General features: G+C 34.1%; 1 protein-coding gene across 1 annotated transcript; it reads right to left on the bottom strand.

Moving 5' to 3' along the window:
- Positions 1-10,351: 10,351 nt before the first annotated feature.
- On the bottom strand, positions 10,352-12,771 carry LOC128919842 (uncharacterized). Its single transcript, XM_054225306.1, has 2 exons — positions 12,288-12,771; positions 10,352-11,228 (listed from the first exon to the last, which is right to left on the bottom strand). The coding sequence occupies exons 1-2, from the start codon at positions 12,578-12,580 to the stop codon at positions 11,045-11,047; spliced, it is 477 nt and encodes a 158-aa protein (XP_054081281.1). The 5' UTR covers positions 12,581-12,771; the 3' UTR covers positions 10,352-11,044.
- Positions 12,772-21,477: the final 8,706 nt, after the last annotated feature.

Raw genomic sequence — 21,477 nt, 5'->3', positions numbered from 1 at the left:
ATTTGTTGCCTCTTTTGCCTGTTATGTAGTCTACTTGCAGGCGCTGCATAGCTGCTTTAATGCACCCATTTGCCACTCTGGTATGCCCTGTCTGTTTGGTTTGGCTGTTGGGTATATGGAAATTCTTCGCAACTTCCTTTCGTTCTGCAAAATTTGTTTTCGTGCATTACCACTAACGCTACCACATAGGGTTACTGGTACGCCCACATAGCACTTGCAGTAGCTAACCTTAACTAGCAGGTATGGAGCAGCAATTCATTTTTCAGCCTTAATAGTTGCACCATTTACTGCTGCTGCGAAACATTTTCGTTGCAGTCAGGCGGTTGCAATATATTTCACTGCTTTTGTTGTGCATCTCATTCGCGCTGCTGTTTTTAGCAGCTGCACAGAAGCTTGAAATCTCTAAGAGTGTGTGTGTGTGTTTAGTCTCTAACCTTTAGTCTGCACTTGCAACTGCTGTTGTTGTCACATTTAACCCATTTTCTTGCAGCAACATCACACGCTTGCCATGACGCGAGTTGGCGAGCTGGCGCCCCGGCAGCGAAATGACAACGAAACAGGCATAGTTTGGTAAAGTATTTGGCGTCAATAAATTTAAATTAGCGCCACAAAAGGACGGATAGCCACCAACACACACTATTTAAGCGTTGACATATCTACATATATGTGTATACAATAGTTTTTCGTATACCCGGCAGGAAAAAGGATATTATTTATGTCTAAGGGTTTTCACGGGGGATGTAAATCCTTTCATAAAAGCTTTCCACTGCCTATAAAATGAATAATATTGATCCAATAATGTACCGTCTACAAGGAATCTTTATTTGGTCTCAACTATCCGAGGTCTCTTCTTGTAACGAATTAGAAGATCTCGAAGATCTCAAAAATCCTATTACCGTTTGTATTATACATATACAGATGAATAGTTGCTTTATAAAATTCAAGTTATATGGGATCTTTCGGTTTCTTGTTAAATCAATTTTAGTTGCGAGATCCTAGTTCTACAAGTGAGCTGATTATGAAATGACCTTAATTTTGTCAAACTTGCCAACTGTTTTTGGGTGCTATTATTTTATATTTTATATTGCTTTTGGATGCTTATTTCCATCTTTTCAAAACAATTCCTTTTGATCATAAGTTGTTTTCCCTGCATTACACCCTACATTATCTTACATATGTATGTATTTCAGCATATAGCCCTGCTCCAACGGGCTCTGTTAGCTGGTACTCGACAACATCGCTTTTGTATTACTAAGCTTCATCATTACTACAACAAATATTCAATAGCGTGCAACAACAAGAAATGCTGAGAATACATCACATATATTTTGTTTATGACCAACAACAATAGTCAAACAATAACAAAAGGCAAAGTCATACATATAATGGCTGGGAGTAATAAACGCTTGATACAGAAGCTGACAAAGGATCGTTAAGGCGATAGCTTGGCTACGAAAGCAAGAGACCATACAGCAGCCATAACATTTTGTTGTGCCCCATCTTGAACTATTTATTACCAACACACACAAATACACCCACACGCTGCTCGCCATTTGCGCTGTTTGAGGTTGGTCTCTGCTCACGAAACACATTCTCTCACAGTATTATACATATGTTTGTGTGTAGTTTTATGGCGTAAGAGCCTCAACTAATTAGTTGTGTAGTATGTCGTCAGGCCGGGTGAAATGAAGATATATGAGGGTACAAACTTCATCAGTTGAAGACACAATAATTTTTGCGGCCGTTGACATTAGAATTGCTGCAGCATAGATAATAGGCAGCCAGTAAGCAGTACTCAATATCCTTTGGCATAAGGCGCACAAGTCGTTGTTGTCTGTACATAGGATGGAAATTAGAATTTTAATGAGCACGTAGATTTCAATGAAATTAAGTTTCTGAATAAGCCTGACGTCTAGAAGCGTATAATGTACATAGTTAAAGTTTTAGGTGTGTTTGCAGGCAAATGTATGTATTTGCTTTTATGGCATTGCGGTGAAATATAATGTCGTCACTAGTGACCTATAAAATAGAAATTCACTTAATGAAGCACTAGACGAAAATGGCTCAATAAATTTGATTGTCCCAATTTCTACGAGATCAATGCGGCTAAAACTCATTTCGTAAATATTAAATATCAATAAGGAAAATAAAGTAGGTCATTTAAAGGGCTGGTTGTCAAGTAATTGCTATTTTGAATAATTTTAATAATAATAATAATTAAATTTTATCTCAATTAATAATGTCTATAAATCACCGGATTTCTCATTTACTATATATTGGATGTCAAATTGCTCCCTTCCGCCTTTTTGTCTTTTGAATGTCGCGGCTATGTATAAAGCGCTACAGAGCTCATATCTGGTAATACTATACATTTTTGAAAGGTCTTGACATAACCTACAAAACGACCCTATGCATGATTACTTTGGATATTGCATTCAACAGTTATAGACGTGTAAACATGGAGTTCGCTAACGCCGAAATTCGCGTTATTTTAAAGTTTTCCTTCGTTCAATGCAAATCCGCCAGAGAAACGTTCCGTGATTTCCGAGATTATTGCTGTTTCGGGAGAGGAATGGTTTCGCCGATTCAGAGAGGGTGAAAACGACACCATGAATAAGCCAGCCAGCTGAAGAACTGTGACGACAAATACCGATCAAATCATGGAAAAGATCGAGTTAGACTGGCATGTGTCATCTCTTGACATCGCCTAGGAAATGGGAGTTAGTCACCAAACCATCCGCAAAAGGCTTCATACACAAAAAAGATTGATGTTTGAGTGCTGCATGATTTGGCGCAAATAAAACTTCTGGACCGAATCAACGCCTGCGATATGCTGTTGAAACGGAAGGAACTCGACCCATTTTTGAAGCAGATGGTGACTGGTGACGAAAAATGGATCACATACGACAAAATAACGCTAAAACGGTCGTGGTCGAAGGCCGGTGAATCGTCCCAAACAGTGACCAAGCCGGGATTGACGACCAGGAAGTTTTTGCTGTATGTTTGGTGGGATTGGAAGGGAATCATCCACTATGAGCTGCTCCCATATGGCTAGACGGTTAATTCTACCGTCTACTGCGAACAACTAGACCACTCGAAGCAGGTGACCGATCAGAAGCGTCCAGAATTGGCAAACAGGAAGGGTGTAGTATTCCACCAGGACAACGCCAGACCACACACTTCGTTGATTACTCGTCAGGAGCTACTGGAGATCGGATGTTAGGTTTTATTGCATCCTCCATATAGCCCGGACATAGCGGCAAGTGATTACCACCTGTTCCTATCCATGACGAACGACCTTGGTGGTGTATAGTTGAACTCAAAAGAGGCATGTGAAAAGTGGCTGTCCGATTTCTTCGCAAATAATAAGGAGGGCTTATACGAGGGGGGTATTATGAAGTTGCCGTCTAGATGGAAACAGATTATCGAACGAAACGGCGCTTATTTGAACTAAATCCGATCACTGTAAACATTGAATAAAGAGCAAAAAAGCGAAGGGAAGATATGAGAACCTAATATTATGTGTAAATAAAATAGTTTGGCATTGCAAAACTAAAAACTTATAAAAGTTTCTCTACCTCAAATATGTGCATAATTCGGTTATATATTGTTAATTTTAACTATATGCACACATGAGTAGTTACTTATTCTTAGCTAACAATGCGGATATTTACAACAGAGACCCATGCGGTCAAATATAGCAGTAAAGAAAAAAATATGTGCCAAAAACTAACAACGGATCATTTGTTCTGACGTTCGTCGCTGCACTTGCTCATGTACTCCCAATAAAAATGAAAATGTATTATATAATATACTATGTGGTGTGCTTGGCAATGCTAGCCTTTATATGTTTGTGTATTTATGTATTTTCGCGGCTCGCTGGTCGTTATTCAAATTGTCGTGGTGTAGGTGTGGCGAACATTTTGTCAGTGGTTCACGGCTAAGGAGCATGACAGCTGTCATCATTGTTGTCAGCGGGTTTTGCGACGTGAAAAAATATGAGCATATCGCAACCTACACAAATGTGGCAGATTAAATGGAACGTACACATGTGTTTATGCATAAATTTGTATGTATGTATGTATATATAATATGCAAATTGTGTATTAATCAATAATGGCGTCACATATTTTTCTTGCCGAATACAATTTGCTGCTTTTTCATCTCAATGACTTTAATCAAGAGCATTTTACACAGCTGGAACTTTTGCGGTACATATAAATTTTAAGCTTGAAGTTCGTGCTTTGTGATTAAGAATAAAATAGTATAAAAAGAAAGTACAGTGGAACTTCTCTAACTCGAATCACCATAATCCACAAAAAACTTCGAGTTGGAAAGACTTCGAGTTATAAAAATTTTCATTAAAACATAATTTTTTCAAAAAGCTATAAAATATATATTTACCCACGGTTTTAGTTATTTACTTCCTTACTTGTTCAGACTTGGTATCTTCCGAGTTTTACTTGTTCCGTTCTCAGCAAAATGTTTTAAATGAAAGAATCTCCACCTCAAATCAGGACGTCAAAAAATACTTGGAACAGTTCTGTGCCAACAAAGCGTCAAATCTCTTGCGTGAATTCAATTTCTTGCGCGATAGATGAAAAAAATGATTGGTTCAAAATGGTGAAAGTTAAATGTCATAAAATGGTTTACACAATAAAAAACTCAAGTTCAATGACTTAGTTAACGTCCTATACAAAGTTTTAAATCTTCAGCATTGAGTTTGTCTACGAAAAAATAAAATGAATGTAGCTGTGTTTTCTCAACTGTCTTGAACTGCCTGCACTTTTGCTATACAAAGTTGTGCATATTTTCTCAGTCTCATATTTACCACAAGCACCCTTTTAACGTGCTTCCTTGTTTGCCAACGTGCGCAAATGTGAAAATTGCACTGATTAAATGGGTTTGATAAGTAAAAGCAATTAGTGAGTTTTGTCAAAAATCCAGACATGTATTTCACACCAAAATTGCGATGGAAAATTTGGGGCAATTTCTTCGTAAAACTTCAGGTTAAAGCAATGAGAATGTGACATGTAAAGACTTGATAGTTCTCAACTGTAATTGGTGCCTCGAAAATAAAAAAAAAACATATTTTCATTTAGATTAAAATTTTTTTGTCAATATTTATTATATGGAGAAGCGATATATTTACTTAAATATGAAAATCTCTGAAAAATAAAAAAATCTTGTAAATAATATATTTGATTTTCTTCAAACCTCAATTGCCACTTTCTTATGAGATCTCGTTTGGAGTTAATCAAATTTCTCTCAAATGTGTATAAGACTATACCAATCAACATATAAACCGTGTGCTCAAAATAAAAAGTTTTGCCCAACAAGTTAGAAAGAGAGACACATTTTCTATGATAATCAAATGTAAGAGTAATTGCATATAATGTACATTTGTATTGTGTATTTGCATGCTACTACACACATTGGAGTCATACATATGTAAATACACTTAGTTTGGGTGAACAGCATGCAAAGTTATCCAATACTTTCGCAATGAAAGTTGCAGTTGCTCACTTGTGCGTCGCACGAACTGGCTATACATAGTTGGAGTTCAAAGTGACCAATTCACGATAAACTGAAAAGTTTTTCAACTTTCTTGTGAATTGATTTAGCACAACTTTGTAGACTAAGCAACAGATGTCATATTGCAAATTGTATGGTAGAAATATGGAACAAAACAAGGCGAATATTTGACAATTACTGTAATTTGTTTATGCATTTCTCTGATCGAATTATAATATTACGGTTGATATAAGATTATAAATAAAAAATATGGCAAATCGTGGTCGCGTTTCAAAAATTTTCATAATTATTTTAGATATCATATCACATACAAGAAATCGCTAGTTATGCGAGACTGAGAGTAAACATTTCTTTAATTTTAATTTCTTTACCAAAATTACTTTTCATGGATTTTTTGTAGAAAAATCAAAATAAAGTATATACAATTAGGTCTATGATCTGACTATATAATTTGTTTTTATTTTAAGGTGAGGATAACATAGAACACTTTTAATTTTGTATATTGGAAAAATATAAACCGTGAGAGAACAGTTATTGTTTATTTAAGATTTTGAAGCAAACTAAGCTTTCCACAAAGCGCCTTTACATAGCAGATGTACAAATATAAATACCATACATATATATATCAAAATTGAGCATCCTCTCTACGCATATACGAAAATACGAGTTATATAAGTTTGCCTATCGGCACTAAAGCTTGCGTACGTGACATTGCACGTTGTTTGGTTTGCATTGCCGCAGAACTTCAGCAACATTGAAGAATGTTTTTTTGTGAAATTTCAGATATGCTTCTACGCTTCTGTTTCACCTCACTTTTGGATGAATACGAAGAAAAGCAGTTAGTGTCAGTGTCGACATGTGCAATCTGACCGAGATTTCACTTTTGCAACAACTTTGGCATTTACGCCTTTTCACACACTTCACATCATCACTATGCTCTGGCTTTCACAAATCAGCACTCTCATAATAGTTTGGCATATGAAAGCTTCAATTTGTAGACAGTTGAAATCTTTTGCCAATTTAAACAGTTTCAAAAAGTGTCAGGTGACAAACTGATGTGCATGAGAATTCGAAAGAATTGCAATCAATGCAATTACGAGCAATAAATGGTGCAACTAGTAGTATGCGAAAAGTCAGTTAGACTAAATTGCAATCATTTAGTGATCTAGAATATATAATTTTTTTTATTTTGTAGTTTATTGTTATTTATGTGAATAAAATAATGTACGACATGGCTTATAAGTAAAATATATTGTATAGCTATTTGTGCAACTTTCAAATATTTTAGTTAAGTATTAACTTTAAAATAGGTAAACAATTTGAATTAAATATTTTCGATTAATCAATATGAAATTTGGCCCCGTTCTGGTTTTTCAAAAGTTTTAGCCAATTTGTCATAGAATTGGCCAACTTTTACGGTACTGAAAGGTTTATCTTTCCTCCTCAATGGCTTGTTTTAGCTGTTATACTGCTTTGTTCACCTTAAAAATGTTGCGGAAAGTATGTCCAATAAATCTTCTATTGAATTCAGATGTAGACACCGAAGTTAAGGAATATTACGCGACTCAAAAAAGGCTTTAGTATACCCTGCGACGGGGATAAGCGCGTGATAAATTCACTGTCCAACAATTCTATATATATTTTGCTTTCATACGTCTTGGAACAAGGCAAATGGGAGACTTCTCGTTGGCGCTAAGAGCGACCCACATCATTAGAGATCCACCGCCATGTTTGCGCTTATAGAAAGGAAGGTATGGCGAGAGTGCAGTAGATCCCTCCAATATGATCCATATAAATTTAATGTTTCCTCATCACTGAATATCAAATTTTGAAACTCTACTTCTTAGAATTTATACTTTTCGAAAATGCGTTTTTGTGGAGATTATAAATGCGGGTTTAGACAAGTCTCCTTTAAAAACTTATTGTAAACGTTCTCTTGGCACTTATAGACCAGTCCTAAGTTGCCAATTTGCGAATATGCCGTTTGGTACGTTCATTTATCGACGATTTTGTTCCAGTATGCTTATGTTTTTTGTATTCCTCGAGGTTTCTAAAAAATTTCTTATGGTTTTTCGATGCCACATTACTTCAGCAGCTTTTTCATAATTTTTATACTCTTGCAACAAGTTTTGTTCACATAACGGTTGTTTGTAAGTTATAAAACTAAACTAACCCTATATCTAGGTTATGTATATTAAAATTATTAGACGAGTTTAAATCCGGATGTCTATCTGTCCGTCCGTGCAACTTGAGTAAAAATTACGATATCTTAACGAAACTTGGAACACGTATTCCTTGGCGCCATGAGGAGGTTGATCTTGAAAATGGGCGAAATCGGACCATTGCCACGCCCACAAAATGGCTAGAAGCCAAAACCTATAAAGTGTCATAACTAAGCCATAAATAAACTTATGAAAGTAAAATTTGGTACAAAGAATCGCCCCTTCCTAGGGCATATTTGGATGTAATTTTTTGGAGGAAGTGGGCGTGGTTACCAATTTTACAGGAGAAATACCAGAAGGAAGCTGCACTCAGATTTTTTTACAAAATGAAAAATAAGCGTTGCGTCGCCTATTAATGGGTCAAAAACCATATCTCAGGAACTACTCGCCCGATTCGGTACATTGTATTTTCTTGACACCCTGATAACATGCATAAAAAATTGGCTCTTTATTCATTGGACTTTAAGCCGAATATATGGGTAAATTTAAAAATATTTTGTTTTTCAGCAAAAATGTATGCCTAGTAAATGGTCTAGAAAAACACAGAAATATTTTTAAGCACTTCTATTTTTAGATTTAATAGCTTATATATATAGTTATATAACTCTGACTACATAGCGGTGGCGCAAGTCAAAGGCTTAAACTCTGCAGTTAATATTAACCGTGTTGCAGGACTTTGGTTGTGATATGTGTCAACAATAGATTTCAATTCGCCATTAGATAAAGTTTCTCCAACGCAAATACATGCAGTATACTATGTTTGTAAGCTGCAAAACTTTTTAAGCTGCGCTATTCTATGCTACGACGTGCGGTTCATGCCAATGAACAAGTAGCAGATAATCCCATTTTTTCGGGTAGCAGACCACATGCGCATCAGATAATGCCAAATAATTAGAGTTGGTTTGCGGTTTTTAATTGAGCAGCGCACTCAACTTTTCGACGTTGCAGTTGACAAACTTTCTGAAACCTTAGTGTTGTAATTTTTCTATTTTTTTGTTCAACATTTCTGTTTTATTTATTTGTGCCTTTTCAGATGTTTCAGCATTTTATGCATTACGCTTTTTAAATTGCGACGAACACATTTTATGCTTAAATTATTTAATCTTTTATTCGGTTTCCGTTTCATTTCGAAGTTTCGTCTCAATTCATTGGCTCTGCTGCATACAAGAATGCCATTGGCATGTCATTCGATTGCTGTTAACCTAAAAAAGTTTGCTTGCTTCTTGATCAGCCAGCTCCAGAAAATTGTCGCCTCTGACCCACAGCTGCTGCAAATGTTTATTACAAACCGAGTTTGTATGTATTTTTTCCATTTTTGGTTTTTCCCTTTTGTAAAAATTGGAAATTCTTGCAGCGTCCAAAAACGACTATGCCAACTTCCGACCACAATTCATTAGTTTCAACAGCAGCAGCTAAGCTAGAAGCGATGAATTTCTCGAGCAAAACTGACCGCATATGTAGACCATGAACTATATATGTAGGTATATATATACCATGGAGTAAACAAAGTTTTATAAGTATGTGAGTGTGTGTGTATCAGCAATTTTCTGCCAATTTAAAAGTTGCACAAATACTTTATGCGTCTGGTGAAAAACTGAAGTTGTTGTTTTATAAATTAAGTGCAAATGAAATTTCGAAATCTGCACCACAAAGTGAATTGGAGCGTTCACTCGCTCTATACAACAAATCATATCTTGTTGTATTTGCATCGTTCTGGTTATTAGTAAAACATAAATACTACCTTACGTCGACTTTAATTAACTAGCATTGCAGTATTATCTCAGAGAATAGCGTAACGCTTGTGTTTAGTTGAATATCATGTTTGGTATTGGTGAAATAGAATTATGATACGAGTAACATAACTCAAGCTATTTGCTGTTAGTTAGAAAACTTTTTAGTAAAAATGTGAAGTTTAAATTTTGTTTCTGAAAATATGAATTTAAACATATTCTCATGTTTTTGTTCAACTGTTCTATAAAATACACCAGTTTATTGATCCATAAACTAATTAAAATTTTCTATTTCATTTTTAAAGAAAACAATTATCTAACTCTTATCTACCACATCTGAACTATCTGCTTTAGAATTATTTTTGGAAAATGCTCTTTAAGGGTGCGTGCAGAGTGGCCGTTTGTTGCCGAGCCGAGCCGACTGACGCTTATTGCGAGAACCAATGCGAGAAAACTGGTACTATACAAATTAGTACAAATAAGCGCGAACAGGTCATAGTGGGCGCCGAGCTGGTCAGAGCGTAAAGCTGATTGAATGCGAGAAAACAGTTCCAAAGCGTATTTCAGCGCCGAAAACATTGGTTATTCTGCGAAAAGCTAGTTTTGGACATAAAATTCTTTGGAAAAAGTAAAATTAAAATGAAAATCATATGCTGTCATTCATCATTTAATGGCATTCTTGTTGAACTTTTCTTGAGTACAGTCGTGTGTTTTGGTTTATTTAAAATGAATGTAGAACAATTAATAAGTGAAGTTTTTTCTCGGCCGGCTTTGTGGGATCAGAAAAATAAATGTTATCATAACCGTGTTTTAGTGGAAAAGCTATGGATGTCCGTTGCTTCAGAAATGAAAATACCAAGTAAGTTACATTGAAATTTGTTATATTTTATTCATGCATACGAAATTACAAAATTTATCTCTTATTAATCTACCATTTTTGACACTTGTTTTATTGAATTCTTTTATGATTTTTTCCAAATTTTCTTTTTGCACTTCTTCTTTTAAATTTTCATCTAATCCCTCTAAATCAATAATTATGTTGTGTAGAAGGCATATACATTTTACAAGGAGTTCAGCGAACAAAGGATCCGTTTCAATGGGTTTCCATAATATTCTGAACCTTGCACTTAATAACCCAAAGGCGCATTCAATGCACTTTCTAGCTCTTGAAAGCCGGGCATTAAAATATTCATGGTCTTCCGTTATCTCCTTTCGGCTATACGGCCTTAACAAACATTCTAAAAGGGGATAAGCCTCATCCCCAAGAAATACATATGGCACAATTTCTTCACTGTTTGGCAGACATGTATTTCCTGGTACAGGTAGTTCTCCACTTTTTAAAAGATTAAAGATTTTGGAAGAGCTAAAAGTGCCACCATCACTTTGCTTTCCGTATCCACCAACTTCAACCGCAATAAATTTGCAGTTGGCATCGGCAATACCTTGCAATACAATAGAAAAAAAGTGTTTATAATTATAATACATGGAGCCAGTATTTCCTGGACACTTGATTCGTATGTGCTTCCCGTCGATAGCACCAATACAATTTGGGAAGTTTCATAGCTTCCAGTATTGCTCTGCAATTTCTTGAAAACATTGTTCGTTTGGCTGCGGCATATGTATAGTAAACATATTATCCCATAGAACTTGTGTTGTCTCCTTAACAATAGCTCCTACTGTTGATTTGCCTAGCCGAAACGAAAAAGCTAGTGAGGCAAATGATGCTCCAGTTGCCAGAAATCTAAATAAGAAAGTTAAAACAAAAATTGTTATTTAAATTTATATTATATTATTTGTATAAACTTTTGTATATTATTGTTTAAATTCATGTATGCATATAATTTTTATCATATTTTTATTATATGGTTTTATTTGATCTTGCAGAGGAAGACTTAAAAAAAAAAATGGAAGTATTTACGCGATCAATTTCGATGTGAAGTACGCAAAATTCCAACTCCAAAATCGGGGGATGCCGCATCACAAATTACTTCGAGTTGGCCTTATTTCAATTCTCTACTGTTTTTAAAGGACCAAATGAAATTCAGAAATTTAAGTGGTAATTTAAAAGCGTCAAGTGTAAAAGCTACCCAAGAAGAGGTTGTATATGAAGAAGAAATTGAAGATATTCTCAACACTTCACAAGTCGAAGAAGCAAGAGATCTGTGCGACAATGACGAGTTCAGCTGTGAAGTTCCATCGAAAAAAAAAATACCTCTAACAGCACTGCCCAATTGTTGGAAATTGAAAAAAGAAAATTGGCACTGCTGGAAAATAAAAAAAATGGAAAAAAAGACTGTATTGGATGAAGATGAAGCATTTTTCGTAACTCTTTTGCCGCATATTCGGAAGTTGGACCCAGAGAATAAATTTCTGTGTCGAATGGAAATGCAAAATGTACTTTATAAATACGTGTATGCAAAAGTTAAAAATATGCCCACACTGTCCAATGAAACTTCAAGATACGCGCCTTTGTCTTCACCAACCAGCGTTTCTTCTGAAAGCTACCAGATAAATTCTTTAGACCTTAGCACAACTCCTTGTTTTCAACCGATCTCATTTACCACAGTTGAAGGTACAAATATACCATCAACTTCATCATCATTGGTTCCAGACCAAAATACAATGGAAACTGTAATTTATTCATCTTTAAATTCCTCTTAATTAATTTATATTATTTATTTTTAATTTTTTTTTTAATTTTTCTTTTTATTTATAAAAAAATGTATTCATGAATTTTATACGATATAAAATGAATTTAATACAATAAATACAAATATATAAAACATAAAAAATTTCTTACCTGAGAGTTACTATCAAGCGTTCACATGGACATATTGGTACTTTAATAAAATTACTCCACTTCTTTTTTAATTTATCACCAATCTTTTCGAGAATATAGTCGAAAGTTTCAATACTCATTCGAGTATATTCTTTAAACTTGGCAGGATATTTTCTTAAATCACTATATAAGTGATGAAATTCTCCAAATTCACTTCGTTTATCATTTATTGGATGTTTTCCAAATGATTTTTTGTTGATAAAATACTTTAAAACAGTAGCCGAAGCTAAATACTCATCATCTGACGAATCCATATCTTTTCACTTCAATTTCACAAACACGAATGAACAACAAACCCAAATGCATACAAACATACATAAAACACAAATAATAGATAAAATATCAGCGCTGATTCTCGCATCCACTATGCACACTCAAACTTGTTTCTCGCATGAACAAGTTCTTGCAATAAGCGTCAGTCGGCTCGGCTCGGCAACAAGCGGCCACTCTGCACGCACCCTAACTCTAGCGATGAGTAGTTGATATACATATATTCAAAATCCATGGTTATTATAGAAATCATATTTATTCTTTACTTGTAGTAAAAAATCGCTTATAAGTGTTGTACTCATAACAGATATGCTTTAGCGGGAACTAGTCGAAACATTTGCGTTTCTTTCTTGGAGATCATCCTTTTTTAAAGACACTTTGATCTTTCATTCATAAAATATTAGAGATAATCTGATATCTGATACTTTTTTGGAAGCCTAAGTAATTTTCCGCTTATAATTGTTACTAATGAGAATCTAGAAGAGAGAACAAGTTCGACTCTTCGCACCTTCTAAAACTTTGAAAGTTTGATTATAAAAGTGATAATACGCCATGGCGTATGGGTAACACAAAAAAGCACAAAAGTTGCTTCCATAATACAGTGGATCGGCTTGTATGAAGGTGCGGTCATAAATACTTCCCGTTGAGATATCGCTTTGAAGTTTTCACCAATAATCTAAAAAATTATTTTAAATATATAGTAAAAAAATTGGCCCCATCTGACAACTAGGTCCTATAGCTCCCATACAACTGTAATTGCCATTATGTGGCAATCATGCGCAAAAATACTTCTCATGGTCATGGTCGGAGCGTCAAAACTTTCAGTAAGGCTTTGTAAAAACATTTAAGAAAGCGATAAACAAGCTGAACATGATTTGTCGTTATAGTTTCCCCATACAACCCCCACATTCAACCTGTAAGAATAATAACATATAAACAAATCATGTAGGAAAAAAGCAAATTGTCAACCAATTTAATACAGTTCATTTTTTCACTGCCATTCTACAGTCATTATAATTAGAACAAAAACTTATAATGCATCCTCTAGTAAAAAGTACATAGATTGAAATAAAGATGGTTTATCCTTCTTTCCAAGCTTTTTTAGTCCAATTATTATGAGTTTGAACTTAAAAATAGTTAATTCAATGCCCATTATTATTTTGACGATTACTTCTACATCTGCAAATTTCCGCACCTAACCTTAACACTTTTATTACCTTAAGACTCTGGTAAAGACAATGTAAAATAAATCTAACGGGGGATCGCGGGGGAACACAACAAAAATTTTATGTAAACACATTGAAGACGCAGAAAAAAGGTTAAAAAAATATGTGATATAAAACACTAATTTCATAATAAATACAAATCACGTAAAACTTAACTAATTTCACAAGTTAAAATATATACCTTTAACTTCAAAATCCATTAAAAATAATCTTGATTCGTTAACCTGAGCAATTACCAGAACAATTTGAAGTGCGTTGTTGCTGCGAATTTAAAAAAAAATGTCTGATGTGTCTTTTAGAAAAATACAGTTGTTCATGCGTTTAACTCTATTTTTAGAAAGTACCGTTAGATTTTTGGGAAAACCCGGTTTGAAAATAAGAAGTTTGGACAATTTAGAGGCCATCGGTTTACATTTTGTAAAAAAAATCGAGAGATGGATTTTTTGATTTATGGCCTACAGCGGAACCACTGTGCATAAGCATTATTTCCATTTCTAAATAAACTATATATAAACACAATTTGTATTTTAAATCTTATGATTTACCAGTATACATATGTGGCGTATGTCCAAAGGATCGCCTCCAGTTTTATATAAATAGTACAAGGAAGGCATAAAGAAACAAGTAAGGAAAGGCTAAGTTCGGGTGTAGCCGAACATTTTATACTCTCGAAAGTTTGATAACCCTAATATTAGTTATATGGGAGCTAGGGGAAGTTATAACCCGATTTCACTCATTTTATTATTATATTTTCGACAAAAAATTTACTCGAAGCTCTAAGGTCCTCATGTTCGATATATGGGGCTTTGAATACTTATGGTCCGTTTTCGGCTATTGTAGAAGAGAGATGCCACACTTTAAATGCAGTATTTGTGCAAAGTTCTGTTCCGATATTTTCACTAGTGCATTCTTTATATATTGTAAAGTAAACTGTTTAGATCGACTTCAAAGTTCTTGTATAAGGGAAGTAGGTATAGTTGTGAACCGATTTGGCCCATTTTCATAACATATCATTTAATATTTTGTATATCAGTATGAGTACAGCTCTTCTGTACCATCTTTATAATGAAATTAAGGGTTTCTGGTGTTTTTCCTTACTGAATTAAAGCATTTTGAGTATATTTCAACATGTCCTTTATATGGTAGGTGGGCGTGGTTACAATCCGATTTCCTCCATATTTAGACTGTATAAGGAGTGCCTGAAGAAAACGACTCCTGAGCGTTTCGTTCATATATCTTTAGTAGTTTACGATATATGTACAAAAACTTAGTAGGAGAAAGGGACACGCCCAATTTCCCAAAAGAATTACTTCCAAATATGCCCCCTAATACCGATAAAAAATGTACCTTGAAATATTATAAATCTACCTTTTACTTTAAAACAAGCAAAATGCAGTCAGTCGACAGGCCTTCTTGGAACTGCAGTTTATTCAATTTCATTTATATATTTACTAGAAATGTTTATATTTCGGTTCTATCATTAATTGCTTTATCTCTTAGCAAAAATTTTAAAATGTTTTTTTCTAAGAAGCACAACTTTTTAAATATAACTCTAAGAATGCTTACCATTTTAAAGGATTTTGAGATTTAAAGGGATTCTGCAAACTAAACACTGCCACATAGTATTATGTTTATTTTCACCCGCGCGGGTATGATTTGCTCTCACATATATAGACGCAGGCTAACAGCTTTTGCTCCACACATACCACTTACACATACATGTAAATGTATAAATGCCTCTGTATGTCCTTAAATCCCTTTTATTGCAGTACTCTTTATATAAGCATATATGCTGTCCTATATATTCTGTGTTGATATGTGCCACCCGCTTTTACTGGCCATAATAGCAGAGCGACTTTGAAAAAAAATCAACATTTGAATAAGTAGTTTGGCGGGAGGGCGGATTGCAATTCACTTATGCTTTCGGTATTTGCATAATAAATCTATTTTCAATGGATTTTTATTTCACTCTCCACACTAACGAAAACCAACAAACATACACACATATGCTAATAGCAGCGTTTGCTAATGCTTTTCGAATTTATATCACATACACACACATATACATACATACAAACGTATATATGTATGTGTACATGAAACAGTTATGTATATAAAACAAATGTGTTTGTACGAAAAATCTGTTGTTTTTGTAATTGCCGCAGCCATTACCAGCTCTGCTTCCGCTACACATGCGAGTTTATATATTTACAATTGTAGGTATGTGTTGGTCGGTTTTGGTTTAGTGTGAATTTTTATATTTTGCAAGTTCAAAAATTTGAAAGCAATCAAATTACAACACATTCACTGATAGGTACATATAAATTTACGATTACTCACACATACAAGCGACGCATATCCCAGCGTATATGCGTACACACACATGCATATAATGTTAGTACAAATTTGCGGTAAAGGAAAAATTCGAAGACCGCAAATCATTCTCCTCTGCTTTTACACGTTATCTCTTCACTGTAAACACACGCATAGTATCGAGTGGTTCGATTTGGCATAACAACTTTTTCATTTGACTTTTTTGTTTTATCATGCTGGCGTAATTTTAATGCAAATTGCTTAACTTTTTAACACTTTCAGCTGATTTCATTTTTGTGGGCGGATTTAATTTGAGTTTGTGCGGTGCTAACGCACGCATTGATGTGTAAGCTCACATCTTAAAAACAATGTTGGCATAGTTGGAGCTGGTGGTTCTTTAATGAAAAAGTTTTTCTCTGCGCCATTACCAAACTAAAGACATTTTTTCAGGCAATAATAATTTTTCCGAAATCCGAAATTTTCATACATTGTAATTGGAGATTACTGACTCGGATATTATCAACTAAAGCCTCTGTTGGCGTTGATATTTCCGTTATTTGATTAAATTTAAATACAATAGAATATCACTTATTCGATCATTCGAAATGGTTTGCTTTTTAGGATTATTCAGGGAATAATATTAATTTCTTTATGAAGTAAGATCACCTGCAACTAATGAAAATAAATGCTGGAAAGTCTATAAATTAGCTTCTCATAGCCACAGTAGCTATAGATTTGGAAAATCCACCATGCGCCAAATCTTGGAAAATACCCGAGAGAGAAGAATCGATACTCACCACCTTTTCATCGATTTTAAAGTTGCTCTCGACAACACGAAAAAAAGTTACATCTATGCTGCGATGTTTGAATTTGGTATCCCTGCAAAACTAATACGGCTATGTAAAAGCGTTAACAACACCAACAATGTCAGCCTCGAAATCCAACGCTGAATCACTCTTGCCAACAGGTGCTACTTTGGACTGAGTAGGCAACTGAAAAGTAAACTCCTCTCTCGACGAACCAAAATCAAACTCTACAAATCGCTCATTATTCCCGTCCTGATGTATGGCGCTGAAGCGTGGACGATGACAACATCCGATGAGATGACTCAACGGAGAATACAATGTTTACGACGACATTGACATAGTTCAGCGAATAAAAAGACAGCGGCTACGCTGGCTAGGTCATGTTGTATGAATGGATGAAAACACTCCAGCTCTGAGGACGACCTCCACTCCGCTGGAAGGACCAAGTGGAAAGTGACCTGACTTCACTTGCTGTTTCCAGTTGACGCCAAAAAGCAAAAAGGAGGAATGAGTGGCGCGCTCTGGTGGATTCGGCTATAATCGCTTAAAGCGAAAAAACTTTATATACATATATATATTCTCAATATTATCTTTAACTAAATTCATACCTAGTATATTGAAAATAAGGCTTTTAACTTTCTTTCTTCATTTCATTTCAAATCTTAAGAAGGTGCTTTTATTTGCATTCAATTCTTGGCTTCTTCGTAATGAGTTTGTATGTATGTAGCTATGAATATTCTAATTGTGTTCACTACTGTAATGGAAAAAGTTTTGTGCTAATTTCATTACCATGCGACCGAAGTACCAACAGAGTGGCTAATCACCCAACAAGTGCTCAAAAAAGCAATATGAGAAAAATGTGCCACATTTCATATTTTGAACCCATGGATTGTTTGAATTCGTATTTTGAATTTTTCTTAAATAGAAATACTTAAAAATTAATTTCAGAACTCAAAAATAGGGGAAAAATATAAATAATAATTATTTTTCACACACCCATAACCGAAGCCTTTTCATACAGCCAAATTAATTGATCAATTAAAACACTGCGCTTCACACTGATCAGCTCGATAATTGATCAGCTATTACCCATTTTGGTTTTTTCTTTTCTTAAGGTAAGAAAACTTTAACTTTTTTTGGTAAGTTTCATCAGCTGATTCCTATTTTTTGTTTATATCCAGCAGCGACATCTACCGTCATGAACAACAACTCGCAGACAAAGAACGCATATATAATTACAAATACGGTCTTTGTCACTGAGTTGCCTTTCATTTTCAAGCCGATTAAAATTCAAATAAAATTAAATGTAGAAAAAGTAGGTTTTTATTTTGTATGTCGTAAATCGATCTAAATCAGCGTTTTAATCGAGCAAAGGCAGGTTAATTGATTAATTTGCTCCTGTGTGAAAATGTTATTAGCTACGGAGCTAGGAGGCCAAGGTCAAGCTATATCTAATAAATAAACTTGTTTCCCAAAATTGGTATATTCTCAATTGTACATACATTATGTGATAACTATTGTCTCTGCGCTGAAATTTAGAATACGAGTTTTATGCATTTACACATGTAGGACCACCCTAATTGAAATATATATATAAAAGCATATAAGTACGAAACTGTCTATGTCATTTTTACGTTGAAATGGCGTATAATTGAATTTTTATTGTAAACTTTTTAAGTGTGCGTGTTGCTTGTTCGGAAACTTGTGTCTATCTGTTATGTAAGCGCTGTTGCGTGCGCGCATGAGACAAAGAGGAAAAAAATTTAGAGTGGAATTGAAAAAGTTTTATGAGTTTTACACAATAACTACGAAAATGAGCAAGAAATTACGGAGATATATTCATATATTTATATAATTTTTTTACAATATACAGACAAGCGTAATAATTTTTAAATTTCAAAACATCGAGTACATAAATTTTGGGCGTATGTCAATACTTCGATAAAATACCCATGATATTTTATAAGAGTAACACTTAAACTTAACTTTAGATAAATATAAAGAAGTTTGTAAATTGATAGAGATGAAAATTGGCGTAGAGGTAGAGAAAGAGCGAGAGAAGGTTAGAGACAGGCATAGCTTTAGATACCGATAGATTTAGAGTTAGAGATCTATAAAGATGAAGATAAGTATGAAGTTAAGGAAAAGTAAGCATTAACATAAAGGAAAACATAAACAAGCATCATAGGTCGACCTGCCAACTTATTTGTCTGGCTTGGTTTCGTCTTACTTACTATTGTTCTTTAAACTAAAGCTGCATTATATGCGCTATGGCTTATTGATTGGCCTATTGTCATACATTGACTTAATAGGAGCGTAGATTGAAAACTATAGTGTAGAATAAACAAAAATATATTATCCATAATAAAATAAATTAAATTGAATAATAATATGCCTCAAGATTATGTTTACTCTGTAAAAGTTTGTTTGCGCCTGCATATACATAGGTATACATCTTCAATGATGCGAGCAATCAATTTTAGTTAGCTCAACTTAAATTAGAAAGTTGCTCATATGCCACCACCACGTCATCGTTTAACAAATTCATTTTGTTAATTCAAACATTCCATTAAAAATGCAAGGGAAAAACATTGGTTTAATTATGTCTACATCTGTTGCCAATGAAATTCTTCAATGTATAAGTGTCGCTTGATATCCAGGCTATAAAAATTCCATGGATTAATATACTATTTATGAGTACTTTAATAAGTTTGTAGAAGCTTATTTGGCTCTTGAAATATAAGTCGTAGCTTCAATGCAACAATATTTATCGTATCGTGTTTATCGTATATATGTATGTACAAAAAAAAGTTAGCGTTGAAAAAAACGATTTGCTGAATAAAAACGGTAGCAGTGCCTTTAAACCGTTATGACAAATTCTTATTAGAATTAATTCTGGTATTTTGTTATCAAGTTGTTGAGTCTCGAAAGTATTGTATTTGTCAAACAAAAAACACTCAATTAATAATGAAGTAAGCAAGGACAAATTCGTTTACAGTTCAGTATTAATAATTATTATTATATTTCGAAGTTCGTCATTTCGCGTCGTTGTGGCAATTATAATGTATTGGACTCAATGAGACTCGTTTATGAACGCGTTGTGTTCAATGTTAATAAATTATTGAAGTTAATAATTTACAATCAGTGTGTGCGCTAATTGTGGCGATTTGGAGACATGTTTACCAGACAGAATATCACAAGCCATTCCTCTACAATTGCGAAATAGTTAACTTTCGGAGAGCGGAAATTTAATATAAAAAATTTAATGTTCTGAAATCAATTTATTGGTATATATCGTCCCCTCAATATAACAATAGCGTATAATTTTTTTTGGGTTTTGAGAAAATCTTGTTTAAAGTTTTTGTCAAATCAGATGTCTATTAAATTTTTGAACATGAAATTATACACCATTTTTTCCAATGACATTTTGACCCACTTTGTGGAAGTAGAATTTGACGAAATTTTTGACCAGACATAGAATCAATATTTGAGATTCTAAAAAAAATAAAAAAATAATGGCGTATGAGCACATACGCTATTGTTATATTGAGGGGACGATATAATTCTGGCTGGAGTACCACAGGGCAGTGTTTTAGGCCCAACTCTATACATTATATATACAGCTGATCTTTTTTGCTCAGCTGATCAACTTTTGCGGATGACACAGCTTTAGTGAGTCGTAACAAATGCCCCATTATAGCATCAAGTATATTAGCGAAACACTTAAGTTCTGTCGAAGAATGGCTAGCAAACTGGCGTATAAATGTAAATGAACAAAAGTGCAAGCATGTTACATTTTCCCTAAGACCAAAAATGTGCCCGGCAGTAAAAATGAACAATATTCTAGTGCCTCAAGCGAATGAAGTTACCTATCTTGGTATTCACCTAGATAGAAGGCTTATGTGGAGAAAACATATATCTAGTAAAATAACGTGCATGAAGACAAGAGCTGCAAATTTAAATTGGCTTTTAAATAAAAACTCTAAACTTAGCCTAGACAACAAAGTACTTTTATACAATGCGGTCATAAAGCCGATTTGGATGTATGGAATTGTATGGGTACGACCTGTGCAACTAATATTGATATAATACAAAGGTTCCAATCGAAAATGCTTAGAACAATCACGTGCTCACCATGGTACATTCGCAATGAAAATATCCATAAAAATCTTGGTATCCCTATGGTAAAGAAAGCAGTAGAGGACAGCAGATTGAAATATATATCTAAACTCCGTGATCACCCAAACCCATTGGCTAATGCTTTAGTACATTCCTGCGATCAAACACGCCTCAAAAGAAGGGATATGCCTGTGTACTAAAGAGCAACGTTTCAACAATACAGCTCAATCACTCGTTTGAGCTGGTCTAGTTTTTAAATAGATTTAAGATTTTATAACTTATTGTTAGGCTTAAAAACAAGCAGATTCAATAAATAAGGAAATATTGACAAAAAAAAAAGATATAATTCCATCTAGCAATTGCTTATAATCAAAAGGTCTATATGGTATGTTCAAAAAATAATAGAAATTATTAAAT

Source organism: Zeugodacus cucurbitae, chromosome 2 (assembly GCF_028554725.1).
Source record: "Zeugodacus cucurbitae isolate PBARC_wt_2022May chromosome 2, idZeuCucr1.2, whole genome shotgun sequence".
NCBI classification, from domain to species: Eukaryota; Metazoa; Arthropoda; class Insecta; order Diptera; family Tephritidae; genus Zeugodacus; species Zeugodacus cucurbitae.
The sequence above is the reverse complement of the archived record's forward strand: the minus strand, read 5'-3'. Positions and strand labels throughout refer to the sequence as shown.